At 40.2% G+C, this 22,082-nt stretch overlaps 1 protein-coding gene across 2 annotated transcripts in view; it reads right to left on the bottom strand.

The window, feature by feature from the left end:
• The window catches only part of LOC124126450 (ankyrin repeat domain-containing protein 50-like), a 149,867-nt gene that overhangs the window by 21,336 nt on the left and 106,449 nt on the right, over positions 1-22,082 (bottom strand). The window contains exons 1-4 of one of the 2 annotated variants that reach the window (XM_048394493.1): positions 9,211-9,314; positions 4,818-4,870; positions 3,202-3,243; positions 599-2,380 (exon numbers count right to left, since the gene is read on the bottom strand). The exons of the other annotated variant lie outside the window; for it this stretch is intronic. Of the exons in view, the coding sequence (XP_048250450.1) occupies positions 599-698 (100 nt within the window). The 5' untranslated portion in view covers positions 699-2,380; positions 3,202-3,243; positions 4,818-4,870; positions 9,211-9,314. Of the gene's footprint in view, positions 1-598; positions 2,381-3,201; positions 3,244-4,817; positions 4,871-9,210; positions 9,315-22,082 lie in introns of those variants that run through there. 2 annotated transcript variants of the gene reach the window in all.

Below are 22,082 nucleotides of genomic sequence, written 5' to 3'. Positions count from 1 at the left end.
ATGAACAGGACTAAACTTGAGCGGTGTCAAGATCATCAAACAGGATTATGAGTTTGTGTCCAAAAAAGGTGTGTCCAAAATGTTTATCAAAATAAGTTAATTTGCCTGATTAATGTTAACGCCTGCACGTTAATCAAACCGAGTTCACATGAAATTGTCATGATTTGACATCAGCTGAGAATGTCGAAGTGTGCAACATTCTTAGTCCCCGATCAGCAACTGACTACATGTACTCGATTTCAGAACATATCCACTACAGGATCGCACGACTATCTGATTCCGTTTAAAAGAACTAATTTTTAAAAACACAGCTGTTCAATATTGTGAGCAACGATCAACACCCCCACCATTTGTAGCCGCATTGGGGACATGGTTCATAGGATTGACAATTAATTCCCTACCTGTATCCCCGAGGGGCATGACTCATAGGATTGATAATTGATTTCCTACCTGTATCCCCGTGGGGCATGATTCACAGGATTGACAATTGATTCCCTCCCTGTAGCCCTAGGGGCGCATGATTCATAGGACTGACAATTAATTTCCCACCTGTATCCCTGGGGGGCATGATTCATAGGATTTACAATCAATTTCCTACCTATATTTGTGTCTTCTCCAACCATGCCGTATGGCATGACTTCCTGGTCAGACTGGTATGGGCTGGACCCGACTGAGGTGTCACTGCTGCTGTCGGACATGGTGCTGCTTGAGTACAGCTGATGGTGCTACTTGAGTACAGCTGATGTGGTACAGCTGATAGTGCTGCTTGAGTACAGATGGTTGTGCTACTTGTGTACAGCTAATGGTGCTACTTGTGTACAGCTGGTGGTGCTACTTGAGTCCAGCTGATAGTGCTACTTGAGTACAGCTGATGGTGCTACTTGTGTACAGCTGATGGTGCTACTCGAGTACAGCTGGTGGTGCTACTTGAGTCCAGCTGATCGTGCTACTTGAGTACATCTGATGGTGCTACTTGAGTACAGCTGCTGGTGCTACTTGAGTACAGCTGATCGTGCTACTTGAGTACAGCTGATGGTGCTACTTGTGTACAGCTGATGGTGCTACTCGAGTACAGCTGATGGGAAAAGTTAACTATTGGAAAGTTGATCATATAGTTTTGTAGAGGGGTTTATGTCACTCTAAATCTGTATGCGTGCATCTATTATATGAAACAGATGAAGAAGTTTCACTGGTCTTGTTCAAGTAGGAAAATCACTGAAGGGAAAATTGCTCTTTCTTTGTTTTTGAACGATTTCACATCATGGACACACCTGAAGCTTAGGAAATGTTGCATTCAATGCACGAGTACTTGACAATTTCTGAAGCCATTCATCATTGCTCATTCTTCTTACAGTTTTACTTTTTTCATCGAGAATGTAGGATCTCGGCCCTTGTCTATCATAAAAAACAACCCCATCGCAATACCGAATCGCTACTTCCAAAACCAATCGCTCAGATTGTTGGATAGGGTAAAAGTCTATGTTTATCAGGTTTCTAGGAGCGTCTGTAAACTTGCCCTGCTTTGTCAATATAGTCAGATCAGTCTCAACCTTCCTGTAGATACTCTCTATAAAGGATGCCTGACTCACGTGTAGCTTGAAACCAACAATGTCTGCAACCTTTGTTTGATACCCCCCCCCTGTGACAACTTTCTTTTCGTTAACACCCAAGTAGTATGACCCGCCTTGAACCAGCTTTGACATAGAAGTTATATTGTCTTTCAGCTTAAGAGTGTGCCAGATATGATCAGTCAGTTTTCCCACATCAGCTCGTTTCCGCTGAATCTCTTCAGTGTTGTCTTTAAATGCTTTCAACTGTATATGTCGATTCTCATGAAACGTTTTCACATTATCTGGCAGGTTCCTAAGAGAAGCTTGGTTCTTCGTATTTGTTTCTGTTTTATTCAATACTTCAATAAGGTTCAGTGATGTTACAACCAGGTTCTCATTATCATTGTTTGCCTTAGTGTTGAAATCAACTGTTGCTACACCAGCTGTCTCGTTAACGTCAAGTACAAGAAAGTCACACGCGCCTGTGAATTTCGGTTTCTCGCTGAGGAAATATCGTTCATATGAGTCAGTGTACAGTTCCCCACCTTCCAACAAGTTTGTGAATGTATTGACTACAAATTCATCAAAGTATTCGAGACACTTATCTTCTGGTGATATCCCCTCCAAGTGTACCAGCAACACTCCCCCGCCACTGTTACGTAAAGCTGACACAGCTTTTGCTACTTTTCCCAGAACTGATGATTTTTCTTTGCTTTTCTTTCCCCTTATGATGCTGTATTCTGCATGTAGTTGTATCTTAGCGTGCTGACGACCTCCCTTGTGTTCGTCTTCGTAACTGTGTCCTATTGACGCGCAGACTTGGCATCCAACTGCAACATAAAATTGTCATGATTAAACTTCGAACATCTGTATATCACCGAATACCAAACATATTCATGATATACTATTTCGAACTGGAACAGGTACGAGGAACTGGTTTATATAATAATTCAGTCCCATTCACCCAGCAATATAATATACAATTTAGTAGAATATTTCAACATGAAAACATGCTGCAAATATTGCATTTGAAAATGACCATGTGCACATGGTAGTAATGGAAAGTCCCCATTGGACCTCATTTCCCACCAATGCGACCATTTCCCACCAATGTGAAGGGAATATATTAGTCCTTCACCAGTTCATAAAACAGTGATAATACAACAGACACAAATGTACAGCAAATTTAATTAGCAGTTTAAAACAAAAGATTATTGTATAACAATGCTGACTATGGAAACTTATCCAACACCCAGTTGGATAAGGATAGGTTGTCATAACCTATTGCTAACGGTAAGGGGCAAACATACTCGCTGGGATGGCCAGGTTTTCCGCATTGCGTATCATCATACAGCGGGTTTGTGAATTGTATACCTATGATTTCAATCATTGGTTTGTCTAATCCAGACTTGACGGTTTTCAGACACACTATATTTGTGGTAATCAATTCATATTTTACTTGATCATATTTTCTAAATACAATAATCAGAATATATGTCTCACAAGATAATCAAAGTATTGTAGAACCAACGCCTGGCGTATTCTTACCTTAAAGTAAATAAAGCGACAAGACCCTTTACATATCCAATAGAAAGCATTCATTAATGCATTCATACATATCACCTACATCCAAATTTGTAAGTGCTAATACCTGTCAACTCTTCTTCTTCACTCTCAAAGGTGTACATGCCATCTGTAAAAAAAAAAAAAGAGATGCATTTGAAACATCGTCATGAAGCATACACCCTTAAGTTATATTTCATAAGTAGATGCCCCAAAAAGATGCTTTGGTCAAATAAACTATGCCATGCAAAATACTTCTCAACTCACAAACACGTATACTTGTAACTGTGGACGTTCCTGTTTTCTTTGTTCTTGAAACGTCACATGCTACCGGTAGGCCATATGGACACATGGTAGCAGTCAACTCACGACAGGTACTACCGGTAGGCCATATGGACATATGGCGGCAGTCAACTGACGACAGGTACTACCGGAAGGCCATATAGACATATGGTAGCAGTCAACTGACGACAGGTATTACCTGAAGACCATATGGACACATGGTAGCAGTCAACTCACGACAGGTACTACCGGAAGGCCATATGGATACATGGAGGCAGTCAACTCACGACAGGTACTATAGGTAGGCCATATGGACACATGGTGGCAGTCAACTCACGACAGGCGCTACCGGAAGGCCATATGGACTTATGGTAGCAGTCAACTCACGACAGGTACTACCGGAAGGCCATATGGACTTATGGTAGCAGTCAACTGACAACAGGTATTACCGGAAGACCATAAAGTCATATGGTAGCAGTCAACTGACGACAGGTATTACCGGAAGACCATATGGACACATGGAGGCAGTGAACACACGACAGGTACTTTCGTTTGCCATATGGACACATGGTAGCAGTCAACTCACGACAGGTACTATCGGTAGGCCAAATGGACACATGGTGGCAGTCAACTCACGACAAGTACTACCGGAAGGCCATATAGACACACGGAGGCAGCCAACTCACGACAGGTACTATAGGTAGGCCATGTGGACACATGGTGGCAGTCAACTCACGACAGGAGCTACCGGCAGGCTATATCGACCCATGGCAGCAGTCACCTCACGATAAGTGCTTCCGACAGGCCATATGGACAACCGAAAGGCATTCATCTCACGACAAGTGCTACCGGAAGGCCATATGGACACATGGTAGCAGTCAGCTCACGACAAGTACTACCGGAAGGCCATAAGGACACATGGTAGCAGTCAGCTCACGACAGGTGCTACCGGTAGGCCATATGGACACATGGTAGCAGTCAACTCACGACAGGTGCTACCGGTGGGCTATATATGAGTGAGTGAATATACATGGTTTTACGCCGCTTTTAGCAATTTTCCAGCAATATCACGGCGGGGGATGCCAGAAATGGGCTTCACACATTGTACCCATGTCGGGAATAGACCCCGGGTCTTCGCCATGACGAGCAAACGCTTTAACCACTAGGCTACCCGACAGCTCCGCTAAATATACGACAGTTGCTACCGGAAGGCCATATGGACACATGGTAGCAGTCAACTCACGACAGGTGCTACCGGTGGGCTATATGTACACATGCTGGCATATGTTAGATGGCTAAGAATAACCTTCAGTTTATTCATTCATGTTACTCAAGTAGGAATACAAAAAAGCATTTGAGTTCATTTGTTTGTTTGTCACTTTAACTACCAAATAATCAGTTTGTATATTTAAAAAAGCTCACCATGACCAGCACCGTTCATTCTTCTGCATTATGTTGTTTTACCTCACCACACCCTGAAATGTAATTCATATTAGAGAAATGAATTTGGCGTCAACAAGATTTTAAACCCGAATTATATCTACAGATTTTTGTACATCGATTATTTACATATTATGGGTGCTGTACCGACTGACATGATTTCACTCCTGTCGGGGTAGAATTGGTCCCCAGAAATATATGTGCTTGTCAGGCTACTATGACTTGGTTGAGTGCATGTCATCGTACCCGGCGTCGTCTCCCGTTGCTCATTATATTAATCACTGGTTTATCCGATCAAAACATGGTTATTTACAGACTACATATATATATATATATATATATATATATATATATATATATATATATATATATATGGAATATTAAAGAATATGGTATGACGAAGACATTCACTCCCATACAAAAGAGAAGGAGGAACAAGATGCCATATTAAAATTTACATGCCAAATGTCAAAATGTTACATACGGGAAGCCAATCATACATTTTAAATTTATAACTCTAATATCTAAAACTGTAAATGCATTCTGAACCATGTTTTGAACAAGTCTAATGACTTCTACCAAAAAGGTAAAATTTTCAGACATGTTTCTCAATATCACGTATGGAAGTCACCAATGACCTGATCAGTTCTAGAACATTTTTGTCTTATATACTATCCCAAAAGTGAAACTGTGCATTGGAACTATGAAAATAACTAAAAAATCATAAATCATAATAACATGAGATTTAATCCCAGATATATGTGGGTAGTAATGGTAACAATTCGGAGGACCTTGCCCAATGAAATGTTTTGACGTTGGATGGACTTGGGCATTCAAAACGTTCACATTTCCACTTGCTTTACACGACTCCACGGACTACGACGCCATGCCAAGATTGACTACAGATGAACGGCACATGACATTAGGTATGTTGTCATCTGGTACCACTCATCGCAAGGCGGCACAACGGTTTAGTTGCCATCGTATCGCGATATCAGCATTAGTCCGTTGATATGCACATCGGAATGACGTGATAGACAGGTCACTTTTAGGCAGACCGATAGTTACCATTCCTGCTCAAGACCAATGGATCCAACTCACTCATCTGCGCAATCGGCTTCAAACTGCCACAACAGCCGGGAGCATTCCCAACTGTAGGCGGATACATCCCCAGACCGTCATTAACAACTTAAGAAATTACGGTTTAGGTCCACGCATTCCAGCAATACGTTCTATTTTTGATTCAACGTCATCGCCAGGGTCGTCACCAATGGTGCCGACGGCATCTCAGGCATCGTCTATACTGGAATAGACATGTGATGTTCACTGACAAGTGTCGTTTCAACCTGTCGTCATCAGAAGGCTGTCAACGTGTCTATCGACGTCAAAATGACCTCTACACAGATGCATGTGTTGTGGAGAGGAATCGCGGAGGCTCTGTCATGGTCAGTGGACATCACAGCACGTTACAGAGCACATGTGATTTTCGTTGATGGTTATTTGAATGCCATTAGATACCGAGATGAAATCTTAAGAACTATTGTTCTTCCTTTCATCCAACATCATGGTCCCGGCATCATCCTACATAACACAACGCAAGTTCACACACAGCACGCAATGTTCAGCAGTGCCTCCAACAAAAAGGTCGATCCTCCTCCCTGGTCAGCAAATTCACCGGACCTTTCACCGATTGAACAAGTCTCTGACGAAATTGATCGTCGACTTCGACGTCAACCAAATCCACCTGCAACACTTTTGGTTGGTTGGTTGTTTAACGCCGCAATCAGCAATAAATATGTCTTCCATCTTGGCAGCCCTACACCTACTTCGGTTGCAAGTTATGAACTAGGTCCGTGCTCTGTACGAGTTAGAATATATATATATATATATACTATGTGTGTGAAAATCATCAAAAGATAATGTTATTTTGCAGCAAGTATTTTCTTATCAATACAGTTTAGAAAAAAAGAGGTTCCGATTGCTGGTCAATGCGTGTTCAGCTGTGTATGGGGAAACCAAAATTTTCGCCGTAAACAGACATTTTTGTATTTAATAAAAGATAGACTTGCAGCAATTGACCAGCAAGAATGGTTTGATAATATTTAGCCTTGAATTGAAATGAAACTTGAATTGTATAAATTAGTCAAATTTGAATATTGCTTTGAAGTGTATTTATCGGCAGTGAGTATATCTGCTGCGTACAGAATAACATTGGTAAAGTTCCGATGTTCAGACCATATTCTTATGATTGAAAAGGGCAGAAAGTTTGGTACACGAAGAAATGAGCGGCTTTGTCTAGGACGTGTTACACCAGTAATTGAATCTCAGTGTCATTTTTGTCTCGTACATTCTATCATGACTTGAGATGTAATTTTCAACTTTTGCCGTCGTCACGCAGTATATTTGTCATAGATTGTTTAGCAAAATATGTTTTCATTGGTATGAAACAGCATTGTAAACTCTTGGTTCAAGATGCATCTGTATAACCACATATTTCCTGTCCATGTTCTGTATAATGGGAGGTGGGTGGCCTCCTTACTGAACTCAACTCACTCACTCTATTCACGAGATTTGGCACCGTAAGATTTCTTACTGTTCCCAAACCAGACGGAAGAACTGTCTGGCGAGCATTATGCAAATGACGATGACGTCATTTCTTCTTCATTTTTCACCAGACTGAAGCATTCTAAACCTGTGGGATACAGCTGCAGGTACTTCGGCATCGTTGGCCGAAGTGTGAAGAACTTGGAGAGGATTATGGTGAAAAACAATTCCATCAATGCCGTCCATCAAGGTTTCATCAACCTTTCGTAGGATATGTGATGCAAATGATGTTGTGCCTATGTTGTCATAAGCGTATCAACTGGCCAAATAATGTTTTAACTTTAAAGTGAAAATGAGTTAGATCCGTGAATCAATGTAGTCCCAGGGTATCTATGAACACTATGCATATTTAGTAGTTCATACATCATACCCAGGAATGTACAGCATGAACAAAGAAGGACGCCTCACTGTCAGTGGTGACGTCTTATATCAGCATGTTTTCTTAAACACAGGATTTATTGAAACTGACCACATGGCGCGAGATCTCCTCCTTTCTGAATCGTGTAATGTATACATCCCCCAATACAAATAATACGAACTCATGTCAAACCCATTTACGCTTACTGAGACTATATTTCAAGAAATCGAGTTTACTTTGAAAGAACAAGACTTAACATTCATGCCATAACGCTTGAGTCTCTGTCTGTCTAAATTACGTCTTGTCCCGATCTTGACGACACAATTTTAACTTCGTTCTCAGGAACGTACATTGTACATGCATGTAACAACCCTTACGCAATACATAGCATAATATACTGAGGCGCAAGTGAACGTGAAGGTGAAGGTGTGGTAAGGACCCCATTTTGCCCAGTGGAAATTTCAAACTACAACTAAGCTTTAAAATTCTTGATTATGTTTTGACAGTTGATATCACGATATAGTGAGAAAGGCCAATTAACGACCTTCGAGAGAAAATATAACTTTTTGCAACTGCGTGACTGAAGCCGAATATTTACCATATGTTCGTATTGTGATTATCTATGTTGTCACTGACATAATGAGGTACCTTATACGACAGCTTGGGCAATGAAAAAGGTTCACTGAAATCCTCAAATGTCTTTCATAACACATTTTAGCCTGACCTCTAATAATTGAGCCTTGCCACACCCGTAACAGTTGCACTAGTCATTGCCCGACATGGGTACAATGTGTGAAACCCATTTCTGGTGTCCCCCGCCGTGATATTGCTGGAATATTGCTAAAAGCGGCGTAAAACCATACTCACTAATTCACTCACTAGTCATTGCTTGGATTAGCAGTTTGTTGTCCCGAATGAAACGATTCGACAAGTGGGCTTGCTGCATGTGCAATGTATATATATCACATGTACCTAGTATGTGCATTGTGGGGTCGCTCTTTCTCCAAGGAATACCATTTAAGTGATATCAAGAGTCAAGATCGGGGTCGGACTATATCAAGGTCCGTCAATACCCGGTAATATATGGTACAGTTTGTGATGTTACGAGTATACGTCGTAAGCATATGTAGTGGTGTTGTCGTCAACCTCATCTTGCATCGTTTGTTGCCTCGACACCAATGTCTTTTGGCAATGTAAATGAGACTCATTCGGTGACTTCTACAGGATTTTAATACTTCCTTAGTTTGACTCCTTAATCTGATACAAGCACCATTTGGGTGAGCATAGGTCTTTTGTATATTATGTCATGTAATCACCAAAGATGATTGATACTATCACTACACCAACTGAAATCATCTTTCAGAGAAGGTGGTCAGGGACGTTTAGCATGTTGAACATATTGGTTACACTTACCCTAATCGTACAAGGAAAAATAATCCATTTTCTTCAGTATAGCACTGTACAACGCCACAACCTCGGTCCGAGAACACACACACGACCGCATCACACCTTCTTATTCCACGTATGAGCCACGGCAGGTTTACAGGTTCTATTTCAATGCAGCGTTGTGCAAGATCTGCACGGAATGCTGTCAGCCACACGAGAAACCCCTGTCTGCATTGTGAAGAGTGTATATTCTGAATTGGTTGAACTGTAATGGTATGATGTGTTGCTCCTATTCGGTTATATGTAAGGCTGGTATAGGGTGAGCTCGTGGTATAGCCTTAACAAAATTACGTCACAGTTCTTTCAAGAATATCTCCCTTCATGCAGGGACTATCTCTTGAAATCTACTAGCTCAAGATTACTTGTTAATAATAGTAACTGTACGTTTTCTCACTATAAACTATTTGCGGTGAGTATTGGCCACTCACTAAAATAGAAAGAAACACCTTCCTGCTTTGTTCAGTTTGTGTACATGTACCCAAGATCTCATACAATGATAAAACTGATTGATTGAAACTAATGTTTCACCTGGTGTCATCACTGACCATCATATTAGTTAATGCTTCATTGACTTGGCTTGTCATGGTATCACAATTGCGTAGATTGATGCTCCAGATGTCCATCACTGGGTTGTCTGGTCCAGACCAGATTTTTTTCAGACCTCCATCACATTGTGGCGTTAAACCAAAAAACAAACAATCATTACAGAAATGATTAATATAAATATGATTATGAAACTACATGATTACAATTACACACAAAGAAATAGGTTTGTACTTCTTCTACAGCATATAAATATACCGTTGTGGCATCGTGATGACATGACGCCACATCAGTCAGTTTGACGTATTATGAACATGCCAATCAAACGCATCTTCTCGAGGCAAGGGAGTTAACTGACAATAAAAGTCCAGTTTCCACCCTTGCCGAACTTGGCTGGTATTATGGAGTTATATTTTGGCTGGACTAACGAGTCTATGCATAGTCCAATCAATATCGCGCAACGACATCGAAATCCTGTTCGTAATCTGTCGTGCAGATTTTGGTCGGTTGCAGGATTTGCAAAGCATGTGCACCGCCAACTCGTTGTCAGCAGATATTTTCCAAATCTGTTCATGTTTTTAATCAAGGTGCTCACGTGATTTTATTGACTTCGCTATGTAAGACCCGTTTTATTACAATATCGTCTTGATTTGGCGCCGCCATTTTGTTTGAAGCAAATACAAGTGATATAGGAGGTGGAATCTGATTGGTCCATGGTAGATGCATAGAAGGGGCATAACTCGTAATAGCCACTGGCGGCGCTACGATCGAGCCCAGGAATTCAAGTCTTGTTCGGCAAGGGTTGGAAACTGGACTTTTAAAGTCAGTTAACTCCCTTGCCTCGGGAAGATGATCAAATAAAGTTTACAATAAGAGAGTATAAATTGTAATGATAATTACAAACAAATAAATCGGAGGTCGTGCATATGATAATCATGCTGTTATGCCATTCTGCATAAAACATCTCCACAGAGAGATTGTAAGAATATGCACATTCACCGTATTCTATGCCAAAACCCATGAGTCAGATAAATCAGGCTGTGAAATACTATTCCTGCATAAGACACTAAATATATTAGTTATAGCCAATTTTGGAGAGTGTCTAATGGGTCCCGGGCTTCAGTCTGTTGTAAATATCTTCTGTGTGCCCTGTTTGCCCAGTCATGCTTTAAAAAACGAAATATAAGGGCCTTTTCGGCACACTGAACATGTCACATTTTGAAGTTAGGAAAGTTATCCGACATATTAATATGGCTTACAACTAGCTATAATTATATATGTGTACTTTCAATATGCAGTGTATTTATTGAATAATGATGTGTATGCCAGACATGCCATGGTGGATAATATCTTTTACATTCATGTATAAAGGATTCTTTTCATGTCTTTCGTGAACACTTTGTGTCGTTACTATACGATAGTGATTCATAAACACATGCTCATGACAGAGTCGGAATCGTACAATCGACTCTGCTTTTAGCAGTGATTTCTAGTATTGAATATGGAAAAAGTTTCGTCGTTTTTGTTTAAGGGAGTGCTGTGACGAGGTGACCTGGTTCAAATATTTACGGTTTGAGATACAACAGGTTTAGTTACACTGTAAGATTGAATGTTTGAATTGATATGTGTCTCGACAAAGACGTACATATAATATGAATCTCAAAACGTAGCCGTCTTATCAGTAGATACACAAACAGACTAGCGCATTACATATTTCACTCCTTCATAGTTATCTGTTCAAAGGCGTAATATACGCAGTCTTTGCGGCATTCACGAGTAACGCTGAATGTGACTGAGGGTGTTTTGCATATAGAACGTATACATATACATACGCCGGATAGAGCATATACATGTATGTGGCATATACTCTGCAAGAAAAGAAACGCACAAGTAGCAAAATCGTAAACATCTGTCAGAGTGTTGCCGACATCTATACGAAATTAATACCAAAATGAATTGGTCACTTCTGTATGGATTCGGGTTAGTTTTTGTGGAAAGAGTGAGGTATCTCAGAATTTTGGTGAAATGATGGGGAAAATCGCAAAAAACACAACCACGTGAGAGCCTGGCGCCGAAACACATCAACATGACATGCACGTGCAACATCACGTGTTGGGCTATAGAATTGTTGGGTTTTTATTTGCATGCCATCACAATCATACAGCCAGTGAACTGCGAAAACATGCTACGACTGACTGAAGCCCAACACAACAACGCCACTGGCCGACTGCAAACAGAAGCTTCTTCAGTGTCGCCATGTTTTTCCAAGTAGCATCAAAGCACCATTACACGACCAGATCCGGTCAGTCACTACTAGAGCACAGGACAGATTCATACGGCTACGTCACTTACGTGAAAGAACCACCCCGTCACCTTTACAACTATTGCGAATACCAGGATTGCGTGTACCAGGATTGCGTAGGATATCAGCCCAGACAGTGAGGAAATGTTTTCGCGCTGAAAGTATTCGCGTAGACGACCAGTTCGAGGTGTCATTTTGAAGGATCATCGCTGCATCTTCGGCTATACGTCAGTGTTGTCAAGGTCAGAGAGTGTGGCCACAACTGCGATGACAGTTTAGTGACGAGTCACGCTTTATGCTTCGCCGTGCGGATGGTAGACGTCGTGTTTGCAGGCGTCGCGGGGAACGTTATGCACGAAACTACATGCAGGAAGTGAGTGAGTGAGTAAGTAAGTATTTAACGTTAGCATCGACATTATTTCAGCCATATAGTCACGAGACACAGTTAATTTATTCACAATTGAGTCATCTATGCAAAGTAATATTTGGAAACAATTTATGAAACCTATTTGAGCATAACAATATCATGTATACAGTTTTAAAACACGGGCTATAAGCCACCAGTAATCAAAGCTAGGCCACCTCGCTGGGGCTCGTGGGGACTTATAGTACTTCGCGATTGGCTCCTGCATGATACCCATCAGGATTTACGTCATCACGTGCACTTTACCTACTGATGGTTGTGCAAAATGCTATCAAATATTTAAAAATACTCGGCAATGAGTTGACTTAAAAACACTGGTTGATGATAGTTACATTGATTATGATTGGATTACGTGTCATACAAGGGGGACCATAATTTCACAATACTTTAACCTCCTGGACAGAGCCTTCAATAATGTCAGTTGATATTAGCATCACACCAAATTTAGAAACAAGCATTTAATTATTCACATACATATTTAAAATTTATTATACAGACCAATTTCTTAGGTAATTTAAGATGAGATGCCCGCTAACACGGGAAAGGGGGTCTTTCAGATTTACGCCTTGATAATGTTAATTCCGTGCGATTGCAAAGTCCCCACAGTCAAGCAATAAATGCTTGATTGTGAACCTTTTACCACAAGGGAACACTTTGGAGGTTCATCCTCGTCTGTCTTCATCAGATATTCCTGCATAAGCCGTCTGTGGCCAATACGACATCGTCGTAGAACGACCTCGTCATGTCGTGACTGACAATCCAAGTAGGTATGACCGACTGCTGGTTTAAATTAAGTTTATTGCTTCCTACCTGGGTGTACCACCTCTTTTGCATGTGATCCCGAGTAAATGGTTGGTTTGAAATCACTGTACGGGATCAGTAGTGGAGATAATGGTTTGTTGTTGAATATCTGTCAAAGATGTTAAAATAGCTTTGGCCTAGAATGTACTAGAATTTGGGATTCGTGAGGAGACAGTTCTGGATCCAATGACGGTGGCACTTGCAAATTTGCTGCCATCTTTGGTCCTGTCTGTAAAAATGGACCTGTGAGAATTATATTTTGTTGGTAATTGGCTGTACGCTTATTGATGAACCAAAGGATTTGTTTCAGATTTTTTTAGTTGGGTTAGAGTGAGGTCTACCTCCTGTTACACTGTCAGCCAGGGAGCGGAATACAGATGACGGTAAGGTGATGTAATATTAAGACCTATTTTAGCTGCACTAATGTATAGCTGAATTCGGATTCCAAGTGGTGGAATCAAGTTGGACAGATTTCGAAACAGGTTTTCATTTGAGGGTGGAAAACGCAATTGTATGCTGGATTTGATTTATTTGAATGCAATTTAGTAGACATTTAGATAAGATATATTTTTAAAAACCAAAAGGGTGCGTGAAATATGCACAGGGCATAGCATGACATACCGCCCGTCTTTGCAAAGTTAGGGTCGAAGTGTGTGTTGGACTAAGGAGCACTATTGCTGGTTCTGTCGTCCTCAACCACAAGACTCCCTTCCTCTGCCGACACAGAGTTGCAGGCAATGGCAAACAGGCTGCCGAATTCCTTCGCCTCTTACGAGCAGCAATGGGGTGCTGAGGACACATTATTGTTTATCTTCCCTGGGTCCCGATGGGGAGCATGCAGGAAGTTGACAGATTTGATGGTGGTAGTGTGATGATGTTGGCAGCCATCTACTACACTGACAGAACCGACCTGGCGCACGTTTGGGGGAATTTAACCGTTACAGGGAAGAGATTCTTCGGCCAAACGTCCTTCCCATTATGCAACACGCGAACGTCATTTTTCAACAATGCAACGCTCGACCTTTATGATAAATCACTACATCCAGGTTCCTGCATTGAACCTCCAGGTCTCCAGATTTAGACCCAATGGAACATTAATGGGATGCTCTGGATCAACGACTGCAAGCAGGTCAGCAACAACCACAGAACCTCCGACGGTTGGCACAAGCACTGCAGGCAGATCGGGTGAACATTCCCAAAACCACAAATCGGGATATGATTGCTACCATGGACGATGATGCCAGTCACTTTGGGAGTCTAATGGTGGCCATACAAGGTTTTGAGAACAGATGACCTTCACCTTGAAATTTTCTTTTTCATGTGTGCCATATGGAACCTGAGTCAATGACAGTGATGTGTTCCAACTTTGAACAAACGATTACTATCGTTGATCATTTAATATACATCTAACATCACATTTGCGTTCCAGTCCTCAGTTATTCATTATAACATATATAGGTTATTATGTTTCAAGTTTAAATCTGACATTTAAGTCGGTATTGAGCGTTATTTGTACAGGTTGGTAACCGTACTCTGTAAAAAGCTCCTGCTTAAGCCTGGAGGTTGTTAGCAAGGACAGCGATTTGAGTGAGTTTGGGTTAACATCGCTGTGTATTTCAGTTCACAGCTTGATGCGAAAGCCCAATATGATGCAGGTTCTAGACGTTTTACCACATCGATGAACCCACGAGCAAGGATTTGGTGCTGACAAACCTAGAAATATATTCAGGGTGAACCTGGATTCGAACCCAAGATCACAGATTTCTGGCGTTCTCATGGGACGCAACTCTGCACAGCGAATCGCGGCGCCTTGGACGACTTTGCAACACGTTAACATTCCATGAATCATCGCTTGGTACTTCTTAGATTGCATTTTGTCAGTTGGAACAGCCTTAGCTAATTATTGCTTTCTTTAAGCGAGAAAATGTCCGTTTTGATTGTTGAGGTATGTTTACTGATGAAGCCGCTCTTATCTGGATAAAATGTTTTGATTGCAAATGTTAATTTAATTGATTAGCATAAAGCTTTGATACGAGAAGGTCATCTAAACTCAGCTATACCAAAAATCAGGCTTTGATCCCATCGCGTTTGGTAAAAGTTTGCTACACATGCCCGTTTCCACATGACGCCAGAGTCATTTTCTCGATTGTATGTTGATCATCTGGTACAATTGTAAATACATTATGTGTGAATACTGACTTCAATTGTTATGTGTCCAGAAACCTCGAATCTTAAATTCCACCACTGGACACCACGTGTACGTTAATATTTCATCGTACCCTACATGTGTGCTATTGTTATATAACCATGCTGCTCGGGACATTGCCAGAAGCGAATAGAATACGAGTTATCGTTCATGTTTGAAATAGTTCTCATATTCTTACGCAAATATGGAAACCTTCAAGAGGACCACAAGTCTCAATTAGGCTTGTCCAAGAATAGGGCGAGTTGGTCCCAAACGACCAAAAAACATGCATATGCTGGCCAAGGTCCAAATGTGACCCGTGCACTCACTTAAAACCAATATTTGGCAAACCAATTCATTGTAAGATCACCACAAGTAACCATTTAAGTAAACATCTGAATGGGTAACAGTATTGGCAGCACATCTTAGACGGGATCGTTGTTCCTCATTTTGATGACCACAAACTTCTTACAAGACAGGTTTTTGTCGATGATAAAGCCAGGCCCAATCGAGTCCATGGAGGCACATTATCGCGGAGCGATTACAACACTGCCAATACCAGCAATGAATTCAGTAGTGCACTTTTGGGACATTTTAAGGCGTCGTGTGTGTCATGGGGTTCTGTCAGTACATAACCCTGACGAACTGAAACAGGCTCTCCTCAAGACTACCCAAAATACAGATCCAGCTGATGAACTAGCGGAAGGTGGTTACAATAGATACTAACATCAATTGTTATGACAACTTTAATGATTTTCTCTAGGATTGCATTTGTACAATAACATTGTGTACAGTTGTACTTTCCTAGCATCCCCATAGTTATTCAGGATACGTTTTGCCTCATGTCTTGCCCTCGCTTGCACTGGCCATTACATTTTTGAAATGTCACCGTGTTCCACAGTTTTCATGTTTTTTTCGACATATGCTTATGACAAATTATTGATCTATGCATCGCTCCCAAACATGCAGTTGCCATGAAATATAGTGACATATTACTATTCTTACTACTGTAAGGTGTTGCGATACATTGTGCAAGGTGTATATCCATACATGTCCGTTTCATTTCTTGAAACAATTCAGTCTAATTATTATTAAGCATTACTTATCCTTTACATTGGGGGAACATGAAACCCTAACCCTAACCCTAACCCTAACCCTAACCCTAACCCTGATATCTAAAGCAAGTGAATGAGTGTAATTGATATTCGAGCATCATTACGGCGACCTGCAAAATACATTGGCATGATCAGGCATCGGTTATAGGATATGACACGGAGCCTGATCACCGGATTATAAGTTTAGTTGCCTCTAACAAGAAGCATCTAAGTACTGCGGACGTATTCATAAACTGAAATATTTAGTATCATCGTCTATCAAGAATTTTGGAATGTATTTGTAGCCAGATCACAGTGTGTGCTATTTCCATCTCCGTTCTGATGGTAACATCAGTCATCTCATAAGGTCATATACAGCCCACACACTTGTTTAAAGTCTCAAGCCTGGACTATTGTAAGAGTCTTCTGTTTAGTCTACACGAGAACAGATCCACACACTGCAAAAACATCAGAACACTGGAGCCAGTATCATATCTTTAACGTCAAAACATCAAAATATGACCTTAAGTTCTGACCCATAAACTTCATCCATATTCTTTCGATCAGAGCATCAACACAGGTGACAGTGCCTAAGATACAAACTTATGGTCTCAGAACATTAGTCGATGCAGCAGCATCCCCCGGTCTCACTCCCAGGCCTCTTTCGAATCAGTCCGGAAAACCAATCTCTTCAGACGTCACTACTTCTAGTACCGTGAAGACCCGTGAAGATCCGAGGTAGATTAAGTCTTCAGCAACCCATGCTTGCTGTAGAAGGCGACTTGCTTGTCGTAAGAGGCGACTAACAGGATCGGGTGGTCAGGCTCGCTGACTTGGTTGATGCATGTCATCGTATCCCAATTACGTGGATCGATGCTCATGATATCAATCACTGGTCCAGACTCGATTATTTACAAACCGCCGTCATATACCTGTAATATTGCTGAGTGTGGCGTTAAACAACAAACAAACAAACTTCTAATATCCATCTGTTCCTAATATCTACCTCTGCCGTTTCGATACAATAAGACGCTATGTTTGATGCAAATATAGCAATACGATTGATAATAGTCCGTCGTTCGGCACAATAGCCAACACCGCGAAGACCACGGGGAATGTAGCTTTTTGGCATATGCAATGTATTTTCACATAAATGGCATATGCCTTATGAAATACAGAGAATATTGTAGATTGCCGTAAGCAATCTTCTCGTTAAATTTAGTCACGAATATCTGCTTAAGACGGATGAGGACATCTCATCAGTGGGCATCTCATTATCAACTATTTGAAAGAAATTGGTATGTCTTATAAATGTTGAATGTGTATCTGAAAATTAAATGCTTGTTTTTAAATTTTGCGTGATGCTATTATCAACTGACATTATCTAAGGCTCTGTCCATGTGGTTAAAGTATCGTAAAATTATTGTCCCCCTGTGTGATGCCTAATCCTATCATAATATTTTTCATAAATTGTTTTGGATATACCTTTGCATGAACGACTCCATAGTGAATATATTAACTAGGTTTCGACACTATTTGGCGGACAAAATGCCGATGCGATGTGAAATTTTAACTCACCCACATCACAAGATGCAAGTGTACCGAGTTTGTTTTTATGTAACTGACAATTGAAAGAAAAGTTGTTAAATTTAATTTTGTAAATTTATCCATCACTCATCCTGCAACAGTTTGTCAAAAAGTAATCTGTCGCTGTGTAATGTTCAATGAAGACAGGGGTAAATAAAGCGACTAAACCCTTTCCATATCCAATAGAAATCACTTCATACAGCAGGGTCAATTGTACGATTCCGACTATATCATGAGCATGTGTTTATGAATAGCTATAGTCACGACACCAGGTGTTCGCGAAAAGGCGAGCGTATCCTGCCCAACCGGTGGCATCCGTCACAAACACTTGCAAAGGCAAGTCAATTGTTGACCTGAAATAAAACACGGAAACATATGGTACAAGTCAAAATAGGGAATTGCATCGGACATCATATTTGTCACTGATGCGTCAAATTTGGAAATGTCCTCCACATGTCAACATTAATTTTCATATACCAATAAGCAGTTGTGTATAATGCGAAATTAATTTTTTCACATTCTTTTTAAGGTTTGAAAAATAAAACCATTTTTAAAAGAAGTATTCTTTGAGTGCTGACTAAGCGCCGGTAAAGTTCTTTTTATGAATATAATATTGCTAATTGAAAATATTTTCATTGGAAAACTAACCATATGATAAATTCAACTGAGAGGCATAGTTTCCTTTGCTCCTCAGTTTATATGGCGGTGAATCTAGATATGGCTGACGGCGGTGTTATGAGGGTTGTAAAAGACTGGGCGTGTACTCAAGTACTTCGCGAGACGCCTTTGAAAAACATTCTTCAACGCTCTGTAATGCACCTACTTCAAAACCAACGATCTCAAAGGCACATTTATTGTACGATCATGGCGACGCTACACTGATCTGTACAAAAGCCTTTGATTCAATGCTGAGGGCTGGTCTCAGGTTCAAACGACAGCAATATGGCATTGATGGAAGATTTATCGACGCTGAACATGTCATAACGACTGTTAATTTTAGAAATTTGTTTGCAGCGCCATAGTAAACCAGGGCGACAATCTTCCCCTCTCCTATTTCTATGTTAAAAATCCGAAGCCTTATTCATCGGCGAAAGATGTAATCGTATCAAAGGACACTTAATGTTTTTGTTGCAATTTTTCCTAACTGCAAGAAAAATATTAAGTCTACCAACCTTCTTTTAATAATTTAGACACACATATGTATTTGATTATGTCAGAAGTCCAAACGATGCATGTGTGAGAAAGAATCAAGGCTAGCTGTCAATCATTTGAACTTGTCTTATAACTTAAATATCGATGTTTCACGTGTTTACGCAACTTTAATAAGTTACATATCAAATAAGTGACCACGGACCCTTGTCAAACATATTTCAAGTCAATAGTCTCAACACTTCAGCCTCAATATTTATACGAATTGGAGAGAATTAATTTGGGATTTGGAAACGAATAATCTTTTGGTATTAAGATACCAAAATAAGTTGTACCCATATGCCGGTAAGTATCAATGACTCTATGTCAATAAGTACCCATGGTTATTTGTTCATTAAGAATGCTTTGAATAATTGTTGATTATCATTCGTCTAAAGCACCGCAAGTCGCTATACAGAGTTGCATTCGACGGGTGCCCCAGAAACATGTGAACGCGAGTTCGATTGATAGTTAGACATGATTATGTTTCCAGGTTTGTCAGCACAATACCCGTGTTCGTGAGTTTATGACGCTTTTTTAAAACAAACTTGGTTGAAAGAGAATGTGAGATGTAGACACCAAGGGCTGGAGCTGCAGGAATGTTGGCCGACATAAAGGGAATGTTGGCAAGTTGACATAAGGTTGAAAATTGACGTGCAAAAGTAATTGTAAGGTGACTCGCAGTGATATAGTTGACTACCATGAAACATATAGAACCATCCGAGTCATGGCTATGTGTGATACTGTCATACCTACGTAAATATATGTATGATATATAAATATGTGCTTTAATGTACAATTGACAGTGAGACAGTCAAATCTGTCAGTCTCATAAATCATCTATCTATGCCAAGTCCCGAAAATTATTATTTACAAGCGAAAAAATTGAATTGAAAAATGTTTGCGTGTCAAACAAATAATTTGATAATGAGAGCTACAAAGTAAACATCTGCCAAAAGATATAATGTACAACTACTGATGCTCGTATCTGATTTTAAACATTTCCTTCCAAAATACAGCCTCAATTCGAATCAATATTTTATGTTTCAATGTTGTATTTCAAATTATTGTATAATGAATTATAACACGGCTCATATCACTAAAATTCCGAAATCATTATCATTAGCTCACTATAGGTGACACAAGATTGTGATGTCAAATGATTTGACCAATGCTATGATAAGTGAATTATGAATGTTTTATTATGAATTACATCAACTGAAATAAGAAAAGAAATAAGAAATTATTACCGTTACAGCTCATTTTGATCTCCGGCATTTTTTATAAATAACTATATGCGTGAGTACGTAAGCAGAGGAAACAATATCGTAACCGTATATTTTGTCTGTTTGTCGTTTAGTGCCACACTCAGCAATATTCCAGCTATATGACGTCGGTCTGAACATAGTCGAGTCTGTATCAGACAATCCAGTGATTGACATCATGAACATCGATCCAATTGGGATACGATGACATGCATCAACCATGTCAGCGAACCTGACCACCCGATCCCGTTAGTCACCTCTTACGACAAGCATAGTCGCCTTTTACGACAAGAATTGGTTGCTGTAGACCTATTCTACCCCGGATCTTCAAGGGTCCTTGATAGATTATGTGTCATCAAAGTGTGTAGCGTTGCTCTTTGACTGACAGTGGGAATTTGGAATTTAATGGTCATCTTATCTGTTATTGTTGAAAAATAATATTTCCTCAAGCATCCAAATAGTACACCTTTGTTTGTGCTGTATTTCTCTTGGATTGATATGAAAACCAAAACTCTCAATTTACTCATACTAACTGTTTCGGACTAAACGATTGAAAAAGAGTTACAGTTTGAGGATGTATTGAAGTTAAACATTTTAGCAAATTCAATTGAGGCTGTAGAGTAGCTTGAGTCTTCACGATTTAAAATATAGTACATATACAACAAATCTTCTGACAGAAGTCGGGACGTTTATCTATATACATCGTCCAAAACGCCGCAGTCAGGTTAATGTATGAGTACAATTTAAGATGTGAGCATGTATCTTCAGAATTAGAGAATGTAGATCTGTATGCAGAAAGCTGTCGCTTTACTTCGGTAACGGTATCACGAAGTGAAACCAACTCCGTAAGCACACTGTTTCATGGCTTGAAGGTACTCAGCCTGCTAAAACTAGGGCTGGAATCAAAAATGCAACTTTTACGACAGGTAAACGTCTCAACTCACAATAACCAGCGATACAGAACATCCACTATGATTACATGTGTTACCTTGACCCCACAATGCACAATGTTTCAAGTCATGTGATTTAACTGAAGCAAATTAACATAGAACCTTAAAAATAAATACTTATTACTGCATGGGACTATGGATAATAGAAAGGTTATCTTAAATTGAGACCTGTTTATAGAGTGTCGACATGTCACGTTAGTACATGGGGTGGTGTGTATATGTGTGAGTAAGTGAGTTTCGTAATATCCGCACCATGCACAGCACGATGAAGGGTAGCAAGAATGCTCTATTCTCCTGGCGTTGTTGAGCGGGTGAGTGAGCATTGTTATACGCAAAAGCATGCACGACACGATAAAGGACAGCCAGTTTTCGTTTTAGTTAGTTAGTTTCTGGACACATTCAAATGTAACTGTAAAGAAAAATACGTTATGACATTTCGATCAACACACACAAACACCGACGTACAGGCTATATGCAGCTATATGAATACGGTGTTGTCA

This window comes from Haliotis rufescens, unplaced genomic scaffold (genome assembly GCF_023055435.1).
Source record: "Haliotis rufescens isolate VD_foot unplaced genomic scaffold, xgHalRufe1.0.p SCAF_13, whole genome shotgun sequence".
NCBI lineage: Eukaryota > Metazoa > Mollusca > Gastropoda > Lepetellida > Haliotidae > Haliotis > Haliotis rufescens.
Note: the sequence above shows the minus strand (reverse complement) of the source record. Positions and strands in the feature narration are given on the sequence as shown.